Here is a 27369-nt window from a genome sequence, read left to right on the forward strand (position 1 = left end):
CCTCTTTGGATTCCTCTTGTTTGGGTTTCTTTGGGCTTCCTGGACTTGTAAGTCTATTTCTTTCACCAGGTAGGGGAAGTTTTTTATCATTATTTCCTCAAATTGGTTTTCAGTATCTTGCTCTCTTCTTCTGGCACCCCTATAATTTGGATGTTGGTATGCTTGAAGTTGTCCCAGAGGCTCCTTACACTATCTTCATATTTTTGGATTCTTTTTTCTTTTCTGGTTGGGTGTTTTTTGCTTCTTCGCATTTCAAATCTTTGACTTGATTCCTGGGGTCCTCTAGTCTGCTGTTGGATCTCTGTATATTATTCTTTATTTCAGTAAGTGTATGCTTAATTTCTAATTGGTCCTTTTTCATATCCTTGAGGGTCTCACTAAATTTCTCAGAGGTTTCTAGAAGATTCTTGAGTAACCTTATATCCAGTAGTTTTGAACTCTATATCCAGTCGTTTGCTTTCCTCCATTTCTTTCGTTTGTGACATGTTTCTTTGTCTTCGCATTTTGGCTGCTTCCCTGTGTTGATAGAGTGGCTTTGTGTGCTAGGTGTCCTATAGAGCCCAGTGGCTCAGCCTCCCTAATTACCTGAGGTTGACACTCTTGGCGCACCCCTTTGTGGGCTGTGTGCACAGTCTTGTTGTAGTTAAGTCTTGATTGCTGTTGGCATCACTGGGAGGAATTGACCACCAGGCAAATTGGCTGTGAGGACCAGCTGTGTCTACAATGGGAGAACTGCTGTGCTGGAGACACCCTTATAGAGCAGGACTGCTTCAGTGGGGCTTTGGTGCTCACTGAGTCTGCCCCTAGAGTGTTTCGCTCATGGATGTGAAGAGTTGTACTCTGATATGGTCTCACTCTGACCACTGGGTACACTGGATCTTGGATCTCTAAGGAGGTGCAAAGTCAGCCACTGCCTGAGGCCACCCAGCAGGAGCTACAGGGAGATCTGCAGATTCCTCTTCTTTGTTTGGGGTTTGGAAGTGCCCAGCTGTGAGGCAATGCAGGCTGCTGTCTAGGCCTTCTTTTGGAAGCTTTGGCGCTCTTTGACCCAGCTGCAGTTTGTTAGGTTTTAGATCGCAAAAGAACAGGTCATTCATATGCAAAAGCCTCTGCTCACAGCTTGGGTAGGGTTATAAATTGGGTGGGGCGGAGTCTCAGGGGATCATCAGGGCAGAGCAAACTGCAATGGCTGCCAGCCTGCTCTGCCTTGAAGAGGTCCTGGGGTCTCTGTTTCCCACCGGCCTGTGCAGGAACAATGGTCGCTGCAAGCACCTCTGCGAGAAAGCCGCCCTCGTGTTCCTGTCCCAATGCCAGACAGTCCAGTTTCTCCCCGTATGAGTCTGGGTCCCCAGAGTCTCGCCCGGAACTGGAGTTCAGAGCAATTGGGAGCTTGTATCTTTCTCCTGATTGAAAAAGACAACAGTGTACCAAGTTGCCAGCCCGTTTTCACAGGCGCCTCCATACCTCCGCACTTCCGCACCTCTGAACCTCCTACCAGCCTCAATGCGCTTTTCTCTTTCCTTCTAATTGTAGAATTTCCACTCAGCCAGCCTTCCCGTGGTTCTGGATGATATCCGTTTTGTCTTTTAGTTGTAGTTTTGATGTGGTTGTGCGAGGCAGCAAGTACAAGTGTGTACCTATGCTGCCATCTTGGTTCCCCCGTTTTATTGATTTTTTAAAGAGAGAGGAAGTGGGGAGAGAGAGAGAGAGATAGGAACATCAAGAGCGACCCATTGATTGGCTGCCTCCTGCATGCCTTCCTACTGGGAATGGAGCCTGTCACCCAGGCATGTGTCCCTGACTGAGATTCGAACCGTGACCTCCTGGTTTGTAGGTTGACGCTCAACCTCTGAGCCATGCTGGCTGGAATCCCCATTTTTTAAAAAATATATTTTAATTGATTTCAGTGAGGTAGGGAGAGGGAGAGAGACAGAAACATCAATGATGAGAAGGAACCTCCGTTTGGCTGCCTCCTGCATGCCCCCCACTGGGGATCGAGCCCGCAACCTAGGTATATGCCCTTGACCAGAATCAAACCCGCGACCCTTCAGCCCGCAGACGACACTCTATCCACGGAGCTAACTTTTTAATATGAAAATTTCAAACATACAGTGATGATATTTTGTTATATTTGCATAATTTATCTATCTACCTGTCTTTGCTGAATACTTTGAAAATAAGTTGCAGACATTATGATACTTTATCCGGAAATGCTTTAGCATGCATTGCTAAGAATAAGGGCATTCTGTATATAATCACAAATAACATTATCACACCCAAGATTTGGGGTTTTGAAGAGACCAGATCAATTTTGTTGTAGTGTGTTTCAAATTATAGATCTGACATGTCTTCATGTAATCAATTACTTTTTCTTGTAAAAATTTCTGTATGAAATTTTTCTTGTTACTCTATCACCTGAATTTCCTATTAAGGAAATATTGGGTTTTAAGACTTATTTACCTCTAAGCTAGGTATTTTTGGTAATATATCATAGATGATGCGTTACCCTTTCAGGTTACATTATATCAGGAAGCTGAGTTTGATCTTTAGGTTAAGTTGGTAACTGTCAGATAACGCCATTGTAAAGGTACTAGTTTTCCTTTTGCAATTAGTAGGTAATCTATGGAATAATTTCTCACTTCTCTGAGTCTCTGTTTTCTCTGATCTCTCCCTTCTCTCCTCATTCTCTGACACTGTGGGAATTTTCTGTTTCTCAACAGTTTAACCAAATGATTTTTAACATCTTTTGAACATACTTGCCTGAGTCCTTTATTTCATTGGAGGTTGCAAAATGGTGGCTTTTAAATTTTTTTCTTTACTTCTACATTTACTCCTTGGCATTCTTCTATAAAGGAGAGCTTTCCCTCTCTATTACTGAGGAGAAGCCTTCTAAAAAGACTAAGTTAAATTGCTTCATTATTTCTCTTTAATTATCAGTCTTCAAAGTAAGAAGTGGATGTAATAGTCACCCCCAATTGTAGCAGATGACAGGTGTTTTTTTATTTCTTTTTTTCTTTGAGCTATTATTGTGAATTAATGAATTCTTATTTATTCATGATATTATAAGCACTTTTAATCATTATTCTTTTTTTATATACAAATTGTCTCAAATTTGCCAATGGGAACCCCTTAAAACTGGCTCCTATGTCCTTGTGACAACTCCCCATTGGTCTGAGTAAGCGCTTTCTTGTCCTTTGGAACAATATGATTTTTTTTCATTCTCGCCCAAGGACATGCTTATTAACTTTAAAATACATTTTTATTGATTTCAGAGAGGAAGAGAGAGAGAGAGATACATCAATGATGTGAGAATCATTAATCGGCTGCCTCCTGTATGCTGCACACTGGGGATTAAGCCTGCAGCCCACGCATGTGTCCTGACCAGAAATGGAACCATGACCTTCTGGTTTATAGGTCTACACTCAACCACTGAGCCATACCTCCTGGGGTGATTATTGATTTTAGAGAGAGAGAGAAAAAAAATCACATCGATATGAGAGAGAAACATGGATCAGCTGCCTCCTGCACAAGTCCTGAGTGGGAGTCAAACACACACCATTTTGATGCAGAGGATGATGCTCCAAACAACTGAGCCACCTGACGGGGCAAAACATGATTTTTTCAATTTAGCCATTTTTATTGGTTTCTTGTATTTCCTTCTAGAGCATGAGTGGGGAACATCCAGCCTGCAGGCCATATAAGGCCCATGAAATCACTTGGTCTGGCCCTGCCAAGGTTATCAAAATATTGAAATTTAATAAATCTAGGAGCTTTTTTCATAGCAACATAAATTTATATTAAGTGAATTATATCAAGCGAATGATGTTATAAATATCCAAATGGGCCTTGGGCAGAGAAAAGATTCCCCACTCCTGTTCTAGAGTATTTTATACTAGCACTAGAGGCCCAGTGCATGAAATTCGTGCACGGGTAGGAACTCTAGGCCTGGCTGGCGATCAGGGCTGATTGAGGCCTGCCGACTGCCGTCTGCTGGCCAGGGCCTCCCTTCCCCGGCTGTTGGATGCCAGCCCCAGCCTTCCTATGTTCTGCGCCGTCCCCTGGTGATCAGCGCACATCATAGTCAGCGATAGAACTCCCGGTCGAACTCCTGCGGGGACACTTTGCGTATTAGCCTTTTATGTATATACTAGAGGCCCGGTGCACAAAAATTTGTGCACTCGGGGGGGGGGGGATCCCTCAGCCCAGCCTGTGCCCTGTCGCAGTCTGGGACCCCTCGGGAGATAACGACCTGCTGGCTTAGGCCTGCTCCCGGGTGGCAGAGGGCAGGCCCAATCCCTAGGTGCAGCCCCGGGTCGGGCTCAGAGCAGGGCCGATTGGGGAGTTGGGGCACCGCCCCCTGTCATGCACAGAGCAGGGCGGATTGGGAGGTTGCGATGCCACCCTCAGTCACGCTCAGGGTAGGGCCGATTGGGGGGTTGGGGCATCGCTCCAACAGAATTAAAAAAAGAAAGAAAAAAAGGACAGGTTGGGAGCTTCAGTCACCCACCAGCCTGAAAACAGCCCTCAGCCCCTCACCAAGACTGGCCAGGCACCCCAGTGAGTACCCCCACTCAAGGCAGGGTCGATGGGGAGGTTGTGGCGCCACCCCCTGTCACGCACAGAGCAGGGGCAATCAGGGGGTTGGGGCGCTGCCCCCTGTCACGCACAGAGCAGGGCCTATCAGGGGGTTTGGGGCTCCGTACCCTGTCACGCACAGAGCAGGGTCGATCAGGGGGTTGGGGAGCTCCCCGCTGTCACGCACAGAGCAGGGCCCATCAGGGGTTTGGGGAGCTCCCCCCTGTCACGCACAGAGCAGGGCCGATCAGGGGGTTGGGGAGCTCCCCCGTCATTCACAGAGTAGGACCAATAGGGGAGTTGGGGCGCCGCCCTCTATCACCCACAGATCAGGGCCGATCAGGGGGTTGGGGCACCGCCACTGTCACATTCAGGGCAGGGCCGATGGGGAGGTTATGGCTCTACCCCATCACACACAGAGCAGGGCCCGTGGGGGGGAGGGGGGTTGGGGTGCCGCCCTCTATCACCCACAGAGCAGAGCTGATTAGGGGGTTGAGGCGCCGCCACTGTCACACTCAGTGCAGGGCCGATGGGGAGGTTATGGCTCTACCCCGTCACACACAGAGCAGGGCCCCTGGGGGGTGGGGGGGTTGGGGCGCCACACCCTGTCACACACAGAGCCACAGGGCAATTAGGGGGTTGGGGCGCCGCACCCTGACACACACAGAGCCGCAGAGCGATCAGGGGGTTGGGGAGCTCCCCCCAATCAGGCATAGAGCAGGGCTGATCAGGGTGTTGGGGCGCCTTCACCTGTCACGAACAGAGCAGGGCGGATAGGGAGGTTGTGGCCCCGCCCCCTGTCACACACAGAGCCGCAGGGCGATCAGGGGGTTTGGGTGCTGCCCCCTGTCATGCTGATCCCGGTGCCGGGAGGCCTCGCGGCTCCACTGATCCCGGTGCTGGGAGGCATATTATCCTTTTACTATATAGGATAGAGGACTGGTGCACGGGCGGGGACTGGCTGGTTTTCCCTGAAGGGTGTCCTGGATCAGGGTGGGGGTCCCCACTGGGGTGCCTGGCCAGCCTGGGTGAGGGGATGATGGCTGTTTGCAGCTGGTCACACACCCTTCAGGGTGGGGGTCCTCACTGGGGTGCCTGGCCAGTCTTGGTGAGGGGCTGAGGGCTGTTTTCAGGCTGGTGGGTGACTGAAGCTCCCAACCTGTCCTTTTTTTCTTTTTTCTTTTTTTTTTTTAATTCTGGGCCAGCTTTAGCTCTGGCTCCAGCTCTTAGGCCTCTGCTGCTGAAAGCAGGTATCTGGTTTGTTTGGGTTCTATAATCGAAACACTGTATCAACTCCAGCTCTGAGATCCCGGCTTGCTGAAAGCAGATTTCTGGGGTTTTGTTTAGCTTCTATATTTGTTACAATGTTTCAAACTGCAAGCTCAGAGGCCGGCAAGGCAGGCAGGGAACGTTGGATTCCTCCGTCACTGAAGCAAGCAAGCCTCATGTTAGTTTCAAGCTGCCTGGCTGCTGGCTGCCATCTTGGCTGGCTGTTAATTTTCATATCGCCCTGATTAGCCAATGGGAAGAGTAGCGGACGTACGCTAATTACCATGTTTCTCTTTTATTAGATAGGATAGATATATAAAATATTTTTTTCTTTTCCCACAAAAAGAAGCATATTATAGTCAATGTTTTATTCCTTGTATTTTTTTCTCTGAACAATATATCTTGGAGACCTTTCCATATCAGTATATTAAAAGCATCCTTATTCTCACTGCATTTCACTTTTATTGCATGTACTATAATTTAATCAATCTCTGTTGATGGACATCTAGGTAATTTTCTATATTGCTATTACAAACAATGCTTTAGTGAATAACTTTGTGTATATGTCATCTTGTGTGTCTGTAAGGATCACTAAGCAGAAGTGAGATCTCTAGGTTAATGGTATGTATAATTGTAATTTTGGTAGATATTACCTAATTTCTGATGTTACATGAATTTGCACTACTACTAGCAATAAATGAGAGTGCCTACTTTCTCATAACCTTGCCAAGATAATGCATCATCAAATTTTTGGACTTTTGCTAATCTGATGAGTGAAAAATGTTTTTTTTCTTCTTATGCATGACATTCAGCATCTTTTCATATGTTTAAAGTTCATTTGTATTTCCTTTTCTGTGAATTTTCTGATTATATCTTGTGTTCATTTTTGGACACAATAATTTGTCCAAATTATTGTTCTGTTTATTTTATGTATCTTACATATGCACACACATACATACAATACCTATAAATACAGTATGCTTTTTTCCTATGCTTATATATGGGAAATTTGCTTTTTTATCAGTGATAGGACTAAATATTTTGTCTCTGCTTTTTAAAAAAATTATGATATTTTTTTCCTTGCAGAATGCTGTGATTTTTGTGTTTGAATTTATCAATCTTTCTTTTATGCCTTTAGATTTTGATTTGTAGTTACTAAAACCTTTCCCACTCCAAGGTTATAAAAATTTCTTCTGGTTCTGGCTGGTGTGGCTCAGTTGGTTGGGCATCGTCCTTTGCACCAAAGAGTTGCCATTCAGTTCCCAGTCAGGGCTCATACCAGGGTTGCATACCAGGGTTGCGGCTCAGTCCCCGGTAGGGATTGTGGAGCATGCAGGAGACAGCTGATCCATGTATCGCTCTGAAAATGATGTTTCTCTCTCTCTCTCTCTCAAAAAAAAATATTTTCAAAAATAAAGGAAACTTACTTTCTTTAAAAATTTTTTTCTTCTGGCCTGGCTGGTGTGGCTCAGTGGTTGAACGTTGACCTGTGAGCCAGGAGATCACGGTTCAGTTCCGGTCAGGGCACATGCCTATGTTGCCGGCTTGATCCTCAGTAAGGGGGTATGCAGGAGGCAACCAATCAATGATTCTCTCTCACCATTGATGTTTCTATCCCTCCCTCTCCCTTCCTCTTTGAACTCAATAAAAATACATTAAAAATTTTTTTTCTTCTGTCCTTTCTTCTAATACTTTAGGGTTTCATTTGTTACCCTGAAGTTTTAGAACTATTTGGAGTTATCTTGAGGTGAGGTAAAGCTCTAATTTTTTTTTCTATGTGGCTACCTAGTTCTATTTAGTGAAAAATACGTTTTTCCCCTTTATGACATATTAAAATTCCACTGACTATTTATATTCCAGTACCACACAATTTTAATTATTAAGACTTTATGTTTTAATATCTAGTAGGAGGAGTCCCTTTATTACTCTGATTTTTCAGAGTTTGCCTGACTTGTTTCCATATGAATTTTGGAGTCAGCTTGTTTATTTCAAAAAAGAAGTTTGCATTTTTATTGGGATTGTTAAATTATAAACTAGGGAGAATTGATATTTCTGAATCTTTTTGTCCAAGAATTTGGTGTGTCATCCTGTTTTCAGATCTTGTTTGTATTTGGATCCTTCATTATTGTTTTTAAATTTTCTTCTTGTAGCTTTATTTTTTCCCCATTGATTTTTAGTGAGAGTGGAGGGGGAGAGACAGAGCGAGCGAGAAAAACATCAATGTGAGAGAGATACGTTGATTGGTTACCGCCTTCACAGGGATTGAGCCTGCAACCAAGGTATGTTCCCTTGACGGGAATCGAACCTGGGACCATTCAGTCTGCAAGCCGATGCTCTATGCACTGAGCCAAACTGGCCAGGGCTGCTACATATTTTTTTAAAATATATTTTTATTGATTTCAGAGAGGAAGGGAGAGAGAGATAGAAACATCAATGATAAGAGAGAATCATTGATCTGCTGCCTCCTGCATGCCCGGGCGGGAATTGAACCATGACCTTCTGGTTTATAGGTCAACGCTTAACCACTGAGCCATGCCAGCTGGGCGGGTTTTACTCTTCTGATCAAGAATTTTGTCAAATGTCTTTTAGTATCTGTGATGATGAACATATGATTCCTTTCCCCTAGTTTTCTAATATTGAGCCTTTGGTGCATTCCTAGAAGAAACTTCAGTTGATCATTGTGCATTATTATTCTTATACTCTTGTATTCTTTCTTTTTATTTATTTATTTTTATTTTCTTTATTGATTAAGGTATTACATATGTGTCCTTATACCTCCCATTAACCCACCCCCCCACTCATGCCCTCACCCCCCTAGTGTTGGTGTCCATTGGTTATGATTATATGCATGCATACAAGTCCTTTGGTTGATCTCTCCCCCTTACCCCCACCCTCCCCTCTCTTCCCTCTGAGGTTTGACAGTCTGATTGATGCTTCTCTGTCTCTGGATCTGTTTTTGTTCATCAGTTTATGTTGTTCATTATATTCCACAAATGAGTGAGATCATGTGATATTTCTTTCTCTAACCAACTTATTTCACTTAGCATAATGCTCTCTAGGTCCATCCATGCTGTTGCAAATGGTAGGCGTTCCTTCCTTTTTACAGCAGCGTAGTATTCCATTGTGTAGATGTACCAGAGTTTTTTAATTCACTCATCTGCTGGTGGGCATTTAGGCTGTTTCCAAATCTTAGCTATTGTAAATTGTGCTGCTATGAACATAGGGGTGCATATATCCTTTCTGGTTGGTGTTTCTAGTTTCTTGGGATATATCCCTAGAAGTGGAATCACTGGGTCAATGGGAGTTCCATTTTTAACTTTTTGAGGAAATTCCATACTGTTCTCCACACTAGCTGCACCAGTCTGCATTTCCACCAGCAGAGCACTAGGGTACCTTTTTCTCCGCATCCTCACCAGCACTTGTCATTTGTTGATTTGTTAAGGACTAGAGGTCCTGTGCACAAAATTTGTGCACTGGGGGGGTGTCCCTCAGCTCAGCCTGCACCCTCTCCAATCTGGGACCCCTCGAGGGATGTCCAACTGCCCTGTGGGATCAGTCCTAAATGGGCAGTCAGACATCCCTCTCACAATCCAGGACTGCTGGCTCCCAACCGCTCGCCTGCCTGCCTGCCTGATTGCCCCTATCTGCTTCTGCCTGCCAGCCTGATCATGCCTAACCACTCCCCTGCCAGCCTGATTGCCCCCAACTGCCCTCCCCTGCAGGCCTGATTGCCCACAACTGCCCTCCCCTGCAGGCCTGGTTGCCCCCAACTGCCCTCCCCTGCTGGCCTGGTCACCCCTAACTGCCCTCCCCTGCAGGCCATCTTGTGGCCACATGGGGGCGGCCATCTTGTGTGTTGGAGTGATGGTCAATTTGCATACTGGTCCTGACTAATTAGCATATCCAGTTGTAATTAGCATATCTGGGCTAATTAGCGTATCCCCCTCTTATTGTATAGGACTGGAGGCCCGTTGCACAAAGAGATTCGTGCAATAGGCCTTCCCTTCCCCTGGCTGCTGGCACTGGTTTTCCTCTAGCACCCGGGACCCAGGCCTTCTCTCCGGACGGAGCCTTCAGTCTTCGCTCCGCTGTTTTGCCCCTACGTATGCAAATTAGCCGCCATCTTTGTTGGGTTAATTTGCATACTCTCCTGAATGGCTGGTGAGCATAGCGCAGGGACGGTTAATTTACATGTTTGTCTATCATTAGGTAAGATAGCCATTCTGACAGGTGTGAGATGGTACCTCATTGTTGTTTTGATTTGCATCTGTCAGATGATTAGTGACTTTGAGCATGTTTTCATATGTCTTGGCCTTCTGTATGTCCTCTTTCGAAAAGTATCTATTTAGGTCTGTTGCCCATTTTTTTGATTGGATTGTTTATCTTCCTTTTGTTAAGTTGTATGAGTTCCCTGTAAATTTTGGAGATTAAACCCTTATCGGAGATAACATTGGCAAATATGTTCTCCCATGCAGTGGGCTTTCTTGTTGTTTTGTTGATGGTTTCTTTTGCTGTGCAGAAGCTTTTTATTTTGATGTAGTCCCATTTGTTTATTTCCTCTTTAGTTTCCATTGCCCTAGGAGCTGTATCGGTGAGGATATTGCTTTGGCATATGTCTGAGATTTTGCTGCCTGTGGATTTCTCTAAGATTTTTATGGCTTCCCGTGTTATGTTTAAGTCCTTTACCCATTTTGAGTTTATTTTTGTGTATGGTGTAAGTTGGTATTCTAGTTTAATTTTTTTGCGTGTGTCTGTCCAATTTTCCCAACACCATTTATTGAAGAGACTGTCTGACTCCTCTTGTATTCTATTTAAAATTTGACTTAGAAATCTTGCCTCAGTGTGAGAGAGATTGAGCAGTATAGGAGAGATTGATCTGTAGTTTTCTGCCTGAAGTTTGTTTCAGTTTTTATGCTCATTCTATATTTGCTTCATAAGAAAATTGGAAAGTTTTCTTTCTTTTTGTATACTGTGAAACAGTTTCAAATCATTAGACTTAATCTGTTCTCTACTGGGTTAATAGTGTTTCCATTAATTCTGTGCATGGCACTTTTGGGGGCATTATCATATTTACATAAGCCAGCAATTTTCAACCTTTTCATCTCATGGCACACTAACTAATTACTAAAATTCTGCAGCTCACCAAAAATTATTTTTTTGCCGATCTGACAAAAAATATATGTATAATTTTTTATTCATTTACATCAGACAGCTGTTGTTGTGTTGGCTGTTTCGCTTTTTTTATTTGATAATCTAAGGCAGTGGTTCTCAACCTGTGGGTCTCGACCCCTTTGGGGGGGTCGAACGACCCTTTTACAGGGGTCGCCTAAGACCATTGGAAAACACATATATAATTACATATTGTCTTTGTGGTTAATCACTATGCTTTAATTATGTTCAATTTGTAACAATGAAAATACATCCTGCATATCAGATATTTACATTACAATTCATAACAGCAGCAAAATTACAGTTATGAAGTAGCAACGAAAATAATTTTATGGTTGAGGGTCACCACAACATGAGGAACTGTATTAAAGGGTCGCGGCATTAGGAAGGTTGAGAACCACTGATCTAAGGGAAAAGAGGTCATTGCCCCTGACTAAGGTTTTGCATGTTTTAAAAATTCTTGTGGCACACCCATTGAAAATTGTTGACATAGACAGATGTGAACAGAAGCCTGAGTAAAATAGTCTCTTTGGTCTTTTTAATTTTCTTTGTGTCTGTGGCTCTCTTATTTTTTTTTAATGTATTTTTATTGATGTCACAGAGGAAGGGAGAGGGAGAGATAGAAACATCAATGATGAGAGAGAATCATTGATCGGCTGCCTCCTGCACGCCCCACAAAGGAATCAAGCCCGCAACCCGGGCATGTGCCTTCGGCCAGAATCGAACCTGGGACCCTTCATTCCGCAGGCTGGCGCTCTGTCTACTGAGCCAAACTGGCTAGGCCTCTTATTTCTTATTTTATATATTAGGATTATCTCCCCACTCAGTAGATTAATTAGTGGTTTAACTGTGTTACTGATTTTTTCCCCAATGTACCAATTTTTAGATTAATGTATTAGTTCTGCTAATGTTTTTCTACTTTCTCATTAATTTCTGCTTTCACCTGTATTAATTCCTTTATTTTGCTTTCTTTCAGTTTACATTATTAGTTTTCCCCCTAACTTTTTGAATGGATATTTAATTAATTTAATTTTCATTTTATTTTGATAAAGGTATTTGTGATGGAATAGTCTTCTTTGCTGATTTGATTGTATTCTTTAGGTTCTAATATGTAATATTTTCCTTATTGTTTTCTAGAAATTTTGCAATTTTTATTTATTTTTTTAACCCAAGTTAAGGTTTTGTCATTATTTTAAGGTAGAAAGGCTTTTTTTAAAAATTTCATTTTAAATTTATAATTTTAGTGCTGGTCATCAGTTTTATACTATTGATACTCTTTGGGTTAATTGAAATTTTCTTTATGGCTTTCTTGAAGCTTAATTTTTATTAATGTTCCATGAAGACTTAAAAATGGCGTTTTCTTGAATTAAAAAATAATTAAGGGGTCGTTTTTTCTCTAATATTTTATTAATACACAGTATATATATTCATCTAAAATTTTGAAATTATAAAATCAGTATTTGGCAGTAATGTAAAACCGTAATAGCAAAGTTAAAGATATTGTAAATAGATATTGTTATTAAGTAGGAAATTTTTTCTGAGGCATGCGAGAAAAAAATTATGTACTTTTTATACATAATTTCTGTGTGTATAATAAGGAATACTTTAGAACTTAAACTGAAAATTTAATGAAGAATAAAACATATAGATATTATCCTATCTAATAAAAGAGAAACATGGTAATTAGTGTACATCCGCTACCCTTCCCATTGGCTAATCAGCGAGATATGCAGATTAACTGCCAGCCAAGATGGCGGCCGGTAGCCAGGCAGCTTGAAGCTAACATGAGGCTTGCTTGCTTCAGTGACGGAGGAAACCAACGTTCCCTGCCTGCCTTGCCGGCCTCTGAGCTTGCAGTTTGAAACATTGTTAAAAATATAGAAGCTAAACAATACCACAGAAACCTTTCAGCCCGCCGGGATCTCAGAGCTGGAGTTGATACAGTGTTTCGATTATAGAACCCAAACAAACCAGATACCTGCTTTCAGCAGCAGAGGCCTCAGAGCTGGAGCCAGAGCTAAAGCTGGCCCAGAATAAAAAAAGAAAAAGAAAAAAAGGACAGGTTGGGAGCTTCAGTCACCCACCAGCCTGAAAACAGCCCTCAGCCCCTCATCCAGACTGGTCAGGCACCCTAGTGGGGACCCCTACCCAGAAGGGTGTGTGACCAGCTGCAAACAGCCATCATCCCCTCACCCAGGCTGGCCAGGCACCCCAGTGGGGACCCCCACCCTGATCCAGGACACCCTTCAGGGAAAACCAGCCGGCCCCCACCCATGCACCAGTCCTCTATCCTATATAGTAAAAGGGTAATATGCCTCCCAGCACCGGGATCAGCGGAGCCGAGAGGCCTCCTGGCACCGAGATCAGCATGACGGGGCAGTGCCCAAACCACCTGATCGCCCTGCGGCTCTGTGTGTGTCAGTGGGCGGGGCCACAACCTCCCTATCCGCCCTGCTCTGTTCGTGACAGGGGAAGGCGCCCCAACCCCCTGATCAGCCCTGCTCTATGCCTGATAGGGGGGAGCTCCCCAACTCCCTGATTGCCCTGCGGCTCTGTGTGTGACAGGGTGCGGCACCCCAACACCCCCTCCCCCACGGGCCCTGCTCTGTGTGTGATGGGGTAGAGCCATAACCTCCACATCGGCCCTGCCCTGAGTGTGACGGGGCGGTGCCCCACCTCCCCTATTGGCCCTACTCTGTGAGTGACAGGGGGGAGCTCCTCAACCCCCTGATCCGCCCTGCTCTGTGTGTGACGGGGTAGAGCCATAACCTCCCCATTGGCCCTGCCCTGAGTGTGACAGTGTGCGGCACCCCAACCCCCTGATCCGCCCTGCTCTGTGAGTTACAGGGGGGAGCTCCTCAACCCCCTGATCCACCCTGCTCTGTGCATAACGGGGGAGCTCCCCAACGCCCTGATCAGCCCTGCTCTGTGGGTGTCGGGGTGGCGCCGCAACCTCCCCATCGACCCTGCCTTGAGTGTGACAGGGGGCGGTGCCCCAACCCCCCAATCGGCCCTACCCTGTGCGTGACTGAGGGTGGCATCGCAACCTCCCGATCTGCCCTGCTCTGTGCATGACAGGGGGCGGCGCCCCAATTCCCCAATCAGCCCTGCTCTGAGCCCGACCAGGGCCTGTACCTAGGGATTGGGCCTGCCCTCTGCCACCCGGGAGCAGGCCTAAGCCAGCAGGTCGTTATCTCCCGAGGGGTCCCAGACTGTGAGAGGGCACAGGCCGGGCTGAGGGATCCCTCTCCCCGCCGAGTGCACAAATTTTTGTGCACCGGGCCTCTAGTAGATAATATAAATTTGGAAAAAACTAAATCTATACTTTATGAAGCTTAAAAATGAATTTTGAAATCCTATTAGAAGTGCATTGTTTTTTGTTTGTTTGTTTGTTTTTTAATTTGATTCACTTTAATAACCTGGAGTGCCAGGAGGAGGGGCTGGTTTTTGTGTGTGTTTTGTTTTGTTTTTTGTTAATCCTCACCCACGGATATTTTTCCCCGTTGATTTTTTTTTTTTTCAGAGAGAGTAGAAGGGAGGTAGGGAGGGAGGGAGGGAGAGAGGAAAAGAGAAATATCAATGTTAGTGAGACACATCAATTGATTGCTTCCTGCATGCACCCCCACTGGGGCAGGGATTGAACCTGCAACCCAGGTATGTGCCCCCCAGTTATGTGCCCTTGACCAGGAATCGAACCTGTGACCCTTTGGTGCTCAGGGCTTAAGCTCTAACCATTGAGCACACTGGCCAGAACTAGAACAGGTATGTCTTTTATTTAGTGTGTATACAGAATATTTTGGTTTTGGCACCAAGTATCTGCAAACAGTGCAGCATGATGTTAATTTATTTTAATTTAATAGATTGAAAAATGAAGGTATAGGAAGGACTCTAATGCTTAGGGTCCCAGTTTCATGATTATTATTAAGTGAAACTGGTATATGTCCCTTAGTTTGAATTCTGTACTCTGAAAGCTTGTTGATGAATGGTTTAGATCTCAGAAAAAAATATGCTTAAAGAAAACCCTATTTTAACATTGTTTGGAGATATTTAGTTGACTTGATAACTTGTGATATTTACATTAACTTCTGTTGCAAAAATAGGTTACTTGTGTAATTTCTATATAATATTGTAACTTTCTTTTTCTTTTTTTTTAGAATTTTTATTTGGACTACCTTGAAATATAGTCTCCAAAAATGCCAGCTTGTTTGGATGTAGAGGATGACCTGGATAAATGATAAAAATTAAAAAAGATATTTTGGTGAGTAAAACCTTATGTAAGAGAGTGGATATGGCTCGGCTTCATTCCAAGCCATGGAATGGCTGTACCATTACATAGCAAGTGAAAAACTGTTTCCTTCACCATCTAGTGTTTTGTCAAAGGTTAAGATAGTCTTTCAACCAGATATGGGAGACTTCAGCATATTTAAAGAAACCAAAATTCACTAAGTTTGAACCTTCTGTTCTTCTGGGATTAAGAGATTACTTAATCTCTTTTCTCTTGAGGAGTCCACAGACCTCCCAAGAGGTACATCATAACACTTAAATGCATTTTAAATATCTGGTTTCCTCCAGCAATACACCAAACCCACATAGTTCACTCAGGCCTAGTGCTGTACTAGTCAATCACATGAGTCATACCTGGATTGTCAGACTTAATTAGAAATTGAAAACTGATGGCTTGTGGGCCATATGCAGCTGGAGTGTGTTTCACTTGGCCCATAGAGTATTTTCAAAAATGTAAATCTCTTTGAAAATCTGGAGATTTCACTAAATATATGGATTTTTGTCTTTTCTTAAAATTCAAAATATCTATTATTTCTGGGCCTTTACAATTCTTCCCATCATTCCAAAGGAAAATAATAAGCTGGAGCAAAGTTGTAGGTGCTCATCATAGATGGGTATTCAAGTTTCCCATTGCTCAAACCATTCATACAGTATGTGCAAATGCATTTAATAGCCAGTGTTCTTCTCTTATTTATTTTACCTGCCTGACTCCAATAGGTATGTGAGTTTTTGATAATCTGATGTGGATAATAGTGTCTTTTGTCTTTTGCTCAAATGGCAGCCAAGTCAAATAATTTGAATAGCCTGTGACAATATTTTACCGATTATTCAGCTACTTGCACCAGGTAAAAATTCTGAAGAGAAAGGACTGGTGCAGATAGCTAAATATAACTAGAGGCCTGATGCATGAAATTTGTGCACTGGGGGGGCGGGGGTGTCCTTCAGCCCAGCCTGCACCCTCTCTAATCTGGGACCCCTCGGGGGATGTCTGACTGCCGGTTTAGGCCTGATCCCACAGGGACATCCCTCTCACAATCCGGGACTGCTGCTCCCAACCGCTCGCCTGCCTGCCTGATCACCTCCTAACCACTTCCCTGCCAGCCTGATCGACATCTAACTGCTCCCCTGCCGGCCTGATCGCTCCCAACTGCCCTCCCCTGCCGGCCTGGTCGCCCCCAACTGCCCTCCCCTGCTGGCCATCTTGTGGCTGTGGGCATCGCCATCTTTGAGGGCATGGCAGTCAATTAGCATATTCCTTCCTTATTGGCTGTGGGCACCGCCATCTTTGAGACAGCATGAGGGTCAATTAGCATATTTCCTCTTCATTAGATAGGATACTAGAGGCCCAGTGCACAAATTCGTGCATGGGTGGGGTCCAGCTGGCCCACCCCAATTGAGCAATCAGACCAGGCCAGCCAGGGTGAGGGGCCACAGGCAGTTGGCCGGCCAGCCCTGCCCCCTGTTCAAACTCCCAGTTGAAATCCCTGTCGAATTCCCAGTTGAAGGGACAGTTTACATAATAGCCTTTTATTATATAGGATAATATAAATATGTTTTTTTAAGAAACTTTTTATTATGAGCAATTTTAATCATATATAAAATTATGCTATAAATAATACCTATATACTCATGACCTATTGTTAACCTATATTAACATTTTGTTTTGCCATATTTGCTTAATGTATTTTAAAGTAAATTACAGATAGCATGACATTTCACCCCTAAATGTTTCAGTATGCATCTCTTAAGAAATGATAAGAACATTGTCCTGTGTAACCACAGCAACATTATTATCACACCTAACAAAATTAGTAATAATTTCCTAATTACCCTAAAAATGTGCTTTACATCTTTTTTTCAAACCAAGATTCAATAAAGGACCATACACTCCATTTGATGTTTAAGTCTTTTAAATCTCTTTTAATGTAGAATAGTTTTATCTACCTTTTACTAAGAGGGCAAGCTAATTGTGCTACAGAAATCCTATATTCTAGATTTGTCTAATTATTTTTTCATGGTGTTAAATTGTTCCTTTGTCTCCTGTTAAAAACTTGCTAGATTAGGTCAGCCTGCGGACTAAAGAGTCCTGGGTTCAATTTCAGTCAAGGGCACATGCCTGGGCTGCTGGCTCAATCCCCAGCATGGGGCGTGCAGGAGACAGCCAATCAATGATTCTCTCTCATCATTGATGTTTCTGTCTTTCTCTCTCCCTTGCTTTCTGAAATCAATAAAAATATATTTTTTTAAAAACTTGCTAGATTCAGGTTAAACATTTTTGGCAAGACTGTTTCATAGGTAATGCTGTGCATTTCATACTGTACATAATTTCTGGTTGTTTTTGTGCTAATGATGCTAAGGTTGAACATTGTGTTCAGGTAGTGACAGTCCTTCCATTGTAAAGTTATTTTTCACATTAACAAGCAACAAATCTGGGATGATACTTTGACATCATGTGCTATCCAGTTGTGTGTCTGTTTTTCACATAAAATTTTATCTTTATTAATGATCCTTGCCTGAATTATTTTATTAGGAATTTCAAAATTATATTTTTTAAATGATATATATATTTTTTACATTTAAGTTGGCATTCTTCTATAATAAAGAGCTTTCCTTCATTAACTGGAGCTATTTAGGTACCCTGAAATGATTCCATTTACAAATCTATTTCATTCTACCTTGGAAATGTAGCATAAGTAATATGCTTACTTTTAAAATTTCTCCTGAATATCAACATTTTTTTCTTAGAGTCCTCATAAAAATTCAAAAGAGCTCCAGTAAGAATTGAAAAATCAGTAAGTAACCTAGAAATTTATTATGTGGGTGAGCAAGATAACTGCTATTTAATCTTAGCAAACCCAGAGAAATAGCACATATTATCTTTCGATAGATGACCATAAGTGACCAAATGCGTCCCTTGAGATAGCTATAGTCTGTTTTCTCTAAGAGTTGGTTGCTGAACTGCATTTCAAACTCAAAGATTAGTCATTATTTTGATATGAAATCCTTATTAATAGATTTTAAGTGGAATCTTCTCAATGAAGTTATCTAAAAGAAGTTACTTTAAAAAGTTTTCTGGAAAGAAGGTCAACCATTTTTTTCATAGCCTGCCTTTCAGTTTCTTGTTTTCTAAGCACTTCTGTAGTGCCCATAGGTGTAGTTAAACTGGTAATTCCTGAATTTAAATTAACTGACTTGTGTATCTGCCAGTAGAGAGCTTTTCAAATCTTGATACACAGCCTTATACCATGACCAATGGCCTCCTTAGAAGACTGTCAAAGTCCAGGTTTTTCAGTTGGTTTCCTTCTTCTCAATTAAAGGTTCTTTTGGAAGACGTTTCTTAAATTTTAAATTCTCTTCTTACAGTTGTTTCAACTTTGGAACAGCTGTTAAATAGCTACCATTTTTCATGCATTTTAAGCAATCACTTTTTCTTGCTGAGCAGCAGCTTTTAAGCCCTAAAAATCTTTTAAAGCTTTGTTTATTTACCTTTTCTAGTATAGTTCTTTAAACTCTGTAAAATGCAGAAGGCAGTTGACTAAGGGCAGTGGTATTTCTTTTTTTTAAAAAAAAATATATTTTATTGATTTTTTTACAGAGAGGAAGGGAGAGGAATAGAGAGTTAGAAACATCGATGAGAGAGAAACATCGACCAGCTGCCTCCTGCACACCCCCTACTAGGGATGTGCCCGCAACTAAGGTACATGCCCTTCAGTCCGCAGGCCGACGCTCCATCCACTGAGCCAAACCGGTTAGGGCAGGGCAGTGGTATTTCTAAAGGATTTTCTGAATGCTGTTGTTTCTTAACCACTCAATCTCACTGTTCCTTATTGATAATTATAATACCAGACTATAAGATGCTTTGATCAAATGTCAAAATTTCCCCCCATATTTACTTATAACATAGGACTTCCCCTCCTCCCCCATAAGATTGCTTAGATTCATTTTTGAAAAGCATTTTCTCTTGAAGTTTATTGATTATTTCAAAGAACAAAGGTTAATACATTTCTCCATTTATTCAAGTAATAAAATATTTAGCTGTAATATTTAGCCTAGCACAATTATTGTTTGCATTTTAGTGTATTGATTTTCAGTCCTTTTTTCTTATCCGTCTTAAAAAAGAAAACATAGTTGTAATTATAGTTTATATAAGAATTTGTTTTTTTTAATCCTCACCTAAGGATATTTTTCCATTGATTTTTAGAGAGAGTGGAAAAGAGAGGGAAAGACAGAGAGAAGTATTGATGTGAGAGAAACACATCGATTGGTTATCAGTTGCCTCCTGCATGTGCCCCAATTAGGGACCGGTATGGGGAGGAGCCTGAAACCAACGTATGTGCCCTTGACAGGGAATCGAACCTAGGACCCTTTGGTTCACAGGCCAACGCTCTATCCACTGAGCTAAGAGGAGGGCTTTAGAAACTGGCTTCTTGGAAACTTGTCAGGACAGGAGTAAGGCAAGTCTTGGGGAGCACCTTGTGTTGTGAGGTCACCCAAAGGTTTATATAAATTCTCAAAAAATACTTGTTTTCTTTTTTATTTATTTTTAAAAATATTTTTATTGACTTCAGAGAGGAAGGGAGAGGGAGAGTTAGAAACATCAATGATGAGAATCATTGATCGGCTGCCTCCTGCACGCCCCCCACTGGGGATCCAGCCCGCATGTGCCCTTGACCAAAATTGAACCCTGGGCCCTCCGGTCCACAGGCCGACACTCTATCCACTGAGCCAAACCAGCTAGGGTTGTTCTATTTTTTTATGATCTCTTGTTCTCTCCTCCCCATACTCTAGACTTACAAAGAGGTAGCATCCTATATAATAAAAAGGTAATATGCAAATTGACCCTAACAGCAGAACGACCTGGAACGACCAGTCGCTATGATGTGCACTGACCACCAGGGGGCAGATGCTCAACGCAGGAGCTGCCCCCTGGTGGTCAATGTGCTCCCACAGGGGGAGCTCCGCTCAGCCACAAGCTGGGCTGATGGCTGCGAACACAGTAGCGGTGGCGGGAGCCTCTCCCACCTCCTCAGCAGCACTAAGGATGTCCAACAGGCCTAAGCCGTCAGTCAGTCGGACATCCTCTGAGAGCTCCCGGGCTGCCAGGGGTATGTCTGACTGCCAGCTTAGGTATGATCCCCTGGGGAGCGGGCCTAACCCAGCAGGTGGACATCCCCCGAAGGGTCCCAGACTGCAAGAGGGCGCAGGCTGGTCTGAAGGCGCCCCCCGCCCCCCGTGCACAAATTTTGTGCACCAGGCCTCCAGTATAACATAATGGACATAAATACAAAATAAAAAGAACTATGAATTCTACATTGTTGATTATATAATTATGCATTGCCATGCTTTTTCTCTATTCTCTTTTCAAAGGTTTTCTTTTTGTCCACTTGGCACTTGCTTCTGGAATAATATTCACCATGGTTTTGGATGACCTTCCAAACTTAGAAGACATCTATACTTCCTTGTGTTCATCAACAATGGAAGACTCAGAGATGGATTTTGACTCTGGACTAGAAGATGATGACACAAAAAGTGATAGTATTTTGGAGGATTCCACAATCTTTGTGGCCTTCAAAGGAAATATAGATGATAAAGACTTCAAATGGAAATTGGACACAATATTGGAGAATGTGCCCAATTTGTTACACATGGGTAATTTGCTTTAATTTTGCCTTCTAAGTATTTGCCCTTCTGTGACTATCTTGAGTTTTACAATGTAAAATTTTGCTCTACTGGTTTGAAAGACTCATTTTAATTGTAAAGTTGGAATTTTAGGATTTTTTCCCTTTTTTTTAAAGAAATGCTATTGTGTTTCTTTTAAGTTCATGGAGAAACTGAACTTAACATAGCAATACGTAAATAACCTGCTCTAGTGGATAGGAGTAAGTCTCAAAACTCAAATATATTTATTGTTTCTAACTCTCTGGCCTTCAGTTTCCTTATGTATAAAATGAAGAGTTTAGACTGGATCTTTAAGTCCTTTACTCCATGGTTCTACTTAAAGTATGCTTGAAATTGGTTCTTAAACTTTAGATCAGAGGATACTAACCAACAGCCTACTGAATCCAACCATAAGCCGCATCTTTTGGCCCACTTTCATTTTTTTCTTTTCTTTTGTTTTTTTTTTTAATTTTTTAATGTTTGAATTTCACTGCCAATGCTTTAAAATTTTAAATATTTTACATAAAAATCCATGTTTTGGATTTGTCTGTAAAAATGGAAAGATCGGATAGCTTTGTGCTCTTTCTCTGCCCCAGATGATGCTGAATAGCACCAAAGGCAGCCCCTCACCTCATCACAATTTCCATCTGATCTCTTCACACATTTAGATTACCTGTCTTGGTCTTGTGGCCATTTGTGTTTTTGTTTTGGGGCAGTTTGGCACTTTATTTTATTATTTATTTGTCCATCTATTTATTTATTTATTGTTTAAAGTATTACATATGTCTCCTTTTTCCCCGATTGACACCCCCCCCCCATTGTGTTTTTGAATCTTAGTTTAGGTGTTCTCCATCTTTCCTGGTTGGACAGTTATGTAATTCCTTCAGACATGGTGCAAAGCCTAGGTTTTATCTTTCTATCACAAATCTTGATTTGATCAAGTGCTCATTAGATTTTTTTAGGCATGGGTTTTGTTTTTCTTTCGAGATTTGATGTCAGGAGGGAAGCTGCTGTGTGTTTTTTTTTCAAGTACTTTTTTAGTGTGTTGTGTAAGATTTCTTCGTAGTTAATGTACTATTTAGCACAGTATTAGAGACTTTTATGTGTTAAAGTTGCAGTTATCACCGTCATTGTCACCATAATCACAGTCATAATATATCATTTTATAAGGGCCCACCTAGGCCTGAACTTGCTCATTGCTCTTAATTACCCACATTTTTCCCCTTATTTTTAAATTGCTGACTCAATTTTTTCATTGCGTTTAAATAAATTACCAAACCCTGACCTATACAGTTATTAGATTATATACTTGGTGCAAAAATATGTTTGTTTGTTTTTTATTGTTTTATTGCTTAAAGTGTTAGAGAGAGTATTACATATGTCTCCTTTTTTATTTCCCGCCCTTGACAATCCCCTGGCCTCTCCTACCCCCCAGTGTCTTATGTCCATTGGTTATGCTTATATGTATGCATACAAGTCCTTTGGTTGATCTCTTACCCTCCCCACCTGCCCCCCAACCCTCCCCGGCCTTCCCGCTGTAGTTTGATAGTCTGTTCGAGGCTGCTCTGCCTCTGTATCTATTTTTGTTCATAAGTTTATAATGGTCTTTATTATCCATAAATGAGTGAGATCATGTGGTATTTTTCCTTCATTGACTGGCTTATTTCACTTAGCATAATGCTCTCCAGTTCCATCCATGCTGTTGCAAATGGTAAGAATTCCTTCTTTTTTTGCAGCAGCATAGTATTCCATTGTGTAGATGTACCACAGTTTTCTAATCCATTCATCTACTGATGGGCACTTAGGCTGTTTCCAGATCTTAGGTATGGTGAATTGCGCTGCTATGAACATAGGGGTGCATATATCCTTTCTGATTGGTGTTTCTGGTTTCCTGGGATATATTCCTAGAAGTGTGATCATGGGATCAAATGGGAGTTCCATTTTTAGTTCAAAAATATGTTTTAAGTCGTATCTTCTCAAATATGATGGAACTTTTAAAAACTTTTGATAAAATGTAGCTACATTTAGACAAGGATTTTTTTTAAACCAAATCACAAGTAGATAATGTCGTAGCCTATTTGATGTTTGTCTAGACCACTTACAAGATTCCAGTACTCTTCAGATTAGGAAGAAGCCCTGTAGCACCTGTACTCTGTGGAAACAGCATCCCAAGCTTCCTGCCTTTTGCTGTTCGGAGGCATAAGTGTCATGGAAGGAAATTGACCTGAGAATCAGAGCAGGATTTTAATGTCATCTCTGATGCTGCCAGGTAGCCACAGGATCCTAGGCCAATCACTTAGCCTTTCTGGGCTTTAGTTTTTTTGCCTGTAATATAGACTTGAACTAAATATTGCCTAATTCTTTCTAAATTTCTTTTTTTTTTTAAATATATTTTACTGATTTTTCACAGAGAGGAAGGGAGAGAGATAGAGAGTTAGAAACATCAATGAGAAAGGAACATTGATCAGCTGCCTCCTGTACACCTCCTACTGGGGATGTGCCCACAACCAAGGTACATGCCCTTGGCCGGAATCGAACCTGGGACCTTTCAGTCTGCAGGCTGACGCTCTATCCACGGAGCCAAACTGGTTAGGGCTCTTTCTAAATTTCTGTGATTGTATTATCTCACTGCTCTTAGCAAGTGATCTCTTTTTTCCACATTAGAACAAGTGAATTTCATGTCTGGGTAAGTTAACTCTCAATATATAATGGTTTTGGAGTTGGCAGGGGCTTTAGGCAACATGTAGGCACTTTCCCCTATCTGTGGATATTTCTTATTTTGAGGACAGATATGCCCACAAGTCCATTTTCCTTTTTTTTTTTTAGTCCTCGCCAGAGGATATTTTTGTCCATTGATTTTTTTTAAAATATATTTTATTGATTTTTTACAGAGAGGAAGGGAGAGGGACAGAGAGTCAGAAACATCGATGAGAGAGAAACATCGACCAGCCGCCTCCTGCACACCTCCTACTGGGGATGTGCCCGCAACCAAGGTACATGCCCTTGACCGGAATCGAACCTGGGACCCTTCAGTCCGCAGGCTGATGCTCTATCCACTGAGCCAAACCGGTCTGGCCATTGATTTTTTTTTTTAGGGAGAGTGGGAGAGAGAGGAAAAGAGAGAGAGAAACATCGATGTGAGAGAAGCACATCGATTGGTTGCCTCCTGCATGAGTCCTGACCAGGGCCCAGGCCGGGGAGAAGCCTGCAACCAAGGTACATGTCCTTGACTGGAATTGAACCTGGGATCCTTTGGTCTGCAGGTCGACGCTCCATCCACTGAGCCAAACCAGCTAGAGCAAGACCATTTTCTTAATATTAAAATATATAACTGAATAGAGGATACAAAAGATTTAACTTAGCTGAGTTTTAACAAAAGGGAAAATTATTTTGTCTGGCGTTGTTGAAAAACAAAAAGGTTTTTAGTCTGCTACCTGGTCCTGGGATTTGTTTTTCCATCTGTAAAATATAATTACAAACAATATTACCTCCTCAATTAGTTAATTTTTATATCTTCTTTTAAAAATATGTGCTGAAGTTTGCATTGATTTTTCAGACTTGCTGAAATGTAATGTTTTCATATCCTAACTGAAGCTTGGTTGTCAAATTATGTTGTTTTCCCTGACCAGTTTGGCTCAGTGGATAAAGCGTCAGCCTGCGGACTGAAGGGTCACAAGTTCGATTCCAGTCAAGGGCATGTACCTTGGTTGCGGGCACATCCCCAGTAGAGGGTGTGCAGGAGGCAACTGATTGATGTTTCTCTCTTATCGATGTTTCTCTCTCATTGATGTTTCTAACTATCCCTCTCCCTTCCTCTCTGTAAAAATCAATAAAATATATTTTTTAAAAAATTATGTTGTTTTCCCCCTCAGTTTCATGTACTTAAGTGGAAATTGTACTCTTGTTTAAGGAAGGTAAAGATTTAAAAATCAAAGACATAAAGAATCAAGACTTAAGCCCTCTTTAAACTGAAACATTTATAGGACATGATAAGATATGTTTACTCTCTTTCTCTATAATTATCTTCCACAGGGATGCTCAGTGAATATTTAAATATGAGTATTAAAATTTCAAATATTTCATTTGAAGAGGTAAAATTGCTTAACCTTTTTTCTTTTTTCCTTTTTTTGCTTAACCTTTTTATAAGTAAATTTACTAGTGTCTTTTATAGTGCTGTTTCTTTAAATAAGCTGCAGATTCCTTTGTACGTATTCAACAGTTGACATATCTGCCAGTTGAATTTTTATAGAATCTCACTTGAAATTTGATACTTAAATGTTCTCAGTTTCTCAGTTCACATACATTCATCTGAGTCCAGAATAGCTATTATTCTATTAATTTAAACTTAACCTCTCTCTTCTCTCATATTCCTTACTCTATTTTACTGCTTTTCATTTATTCAGTAGCTACGGTGTAGTAGGTCCTGTACTAGATTTTTGGGACATATTATCTCATTTAGCACTCATAATCTCTAAGTAGTTTTTTCATGATTTTAGAGAAGAGAAAGGTAATTTTCAGAAAGATCAAATAATTTGTTCATGGGCACCCTGGTGCTAAGTGGCAAAGTTAGGATTAGGTTTGAAGTCTATCTAACATCAAAGCCTAAGCTTCTTAGTTAGCTACTCCAAGCTAGTGCTTTGCCTGTTCTTTTTTCTTTTTGTTGTTGTTTCATGTCTTCTCGTTGCTAAAAGATTGCTAATATTATTCTCTTTCTTTCACAACCAAGAATCCAGCAAGCTAAAGGTACAGAAGGTGGAGCCCTGGAATAGTGTGCGTGTGACATTCAACATCCCCCGAGAAGCAGCGGAGCGGCTACGGATCCTGGCTCAGAGCAACAACCAGCAGCTTCGGGATCTGGGGATTCTCTCCGTTCAGATTGAAGGTGCCCATCTGGACCCAAATCATAACAGCAGCAGAATGTAGCATGATTTCCTGTGCTGCTTTAATCCTCTCTTCAGTTTTAGAATGCCAAGTAACTTATGTAACCTGTGCTTCACATTGTAGCACTTTAGGATAAAGAGGAATTGAGTCTCTAGTTGGGTCCTGATGCTTCAGCATCTGTAGCCTCAGACTCTGTTCCCGTGGCTGATTTTGGCTGTTGGCCTATCATACTTTGATTTTACTGGCATTCTGACCAGAAACTGATTTGTCTTTTGAAGAATATCTGATTTCAGTTGCTTCCTTCTACCAACTAAGCCTTAGTTTTTATATCTTTACTTATCTAACAGAGATTAGGAGACCCTGAACAATTCTTTTGTAGTAGCATTCATTTTTCAAATACTTTGCCAGAGTGATCTTTTCAGAATGAAAATATACTACATAAACACACACAGCTTAAACTTAAATCCCTGCTATGGCTTGCTATTGTTCAAAAGACCAGACTCTTTATTATGACCTCAGGCTTTGCATGGTCTGACCTCTACCTTTTTCATCCAGCCTTATCTTGTACAACTCTCCTCTTTGCTGTGTTCCAGACTTTCCAGCTTGCTTTTGGTTCCTTGAATATGCATTGCTTCCTCCTGTCACAGGTCCCTGGCATTGATGGCTTCTCTATATGAATATTGTTCCCTATCATTTTCCCTTAAACACCTACTCAGCCTTCCAGTATCAGCTTACATCTTCTGGAGGATGTATTTTCTGAACTCCTGGACGCAGTCATAGTTTTTTGTTAGGTATACTCAGAAAAGCCTGTATTTTCCCCCTCAGATCACACTTTCATTAGAGCAGTTATTTGATGATTGTTTTGTTCCCCCGTAGATTGCAAGCTTAAGTAGGATAGGGAGCATGTCTTGTTTGGCTTACTGTTGGATCTCTGCTTGATTGTACATGTTTTAGGTTCTTTGGTAAATATATGTTGAATAAAAGCAAGGGAAACACATATATAATGGCAACACTTTGTTTCAGCACTCAGAATACAGTGCTAAATAAAATATAGTCCTTGTTTTTATGAAATCAGAAGGAGTTCATGACCTTGGTGAGGCAAACAAACCTGTGAAAGGTGTAAGTACCAAGTGTGGGGGAGCACAAAGGAGGTTCTATCTTTGGGTGCCCAGTGAACCAAAACCATCTCCTTCCCTCTTATGTGATGCAGGCAGGTGGCAACCAACGTTTTAAGCCTTATCTTCCACTGGCAGGCCAAGCCTTCCTGACCCTGTGCTTGCTTAGAACCTAAATGCTCCACAAACCTCAGCAGCTGAGCCCAACCGTTGTTGCTCACTGGTTGAGTGTCAACCTATGAATCAGGTCACGATTCGATTCCTGGTCAGGGCTTGTGCTTGGATTGTGGGCTTGATCCCCAGTAGGGGGTGTGCGGGAGGCAGCTGGTCAATTGTTTCTCACATCGATGTCTCCTTCCCTCTCCCTTTCTCTCTCCTAACATCAATAAAAACATTTTAAAAGAAAGAAAGAAAAATG

The 27369-nt window shown here is 41.9% G+C and overlaps 1 protein-coding gene across 14 annotated transcripts in view; it reads left to right on the top strand.

The window, feature by feature from the left end:
* Positions 1–27369, top strand: part of NCOA6 (nuclear receptor coactivator 6) — a 137202-nt gene that overhangs the window by 26750 nt on the left and 83083 nt on the right. For all 14 annotated transcript variants that reach the window (XM_036321067.1, XM_036321063.1, XM_036321062.1 and 11 more), the window contains 3 exons: positions 15168–15271; positions 20665–20946; positions 25682–25837. In XM_036321067.1, the coding sequence (XP_036176960.1) occupies positions 20712–20946; positions 25682–25837 (391 nt within the window). In that variant the 5' untranslated portion in view covers positions 15168–15271; positions 20665–20711. The remainder of the gene's footprint in view (positions 1–15167; positions 15272–20664; positions 20947–25681; positions 25838–27369) is intronic.

This window comes from Myotis myotis, unplaced genomic scaffold (assembly GCF_014108235.1).
Source record: "Myotis myotis isolate mMyoMyo1 unplaced genomic scaffold, mMyoMyo1.p scaffold_m19_p_9, whole genome shotgun sequence".
Lineage (NCBI taxonomy): Eukaryota > Metazoa > Chordata > Mammalia > Chiroptera > Vespertilionidae > Myotis > Myotis myotis.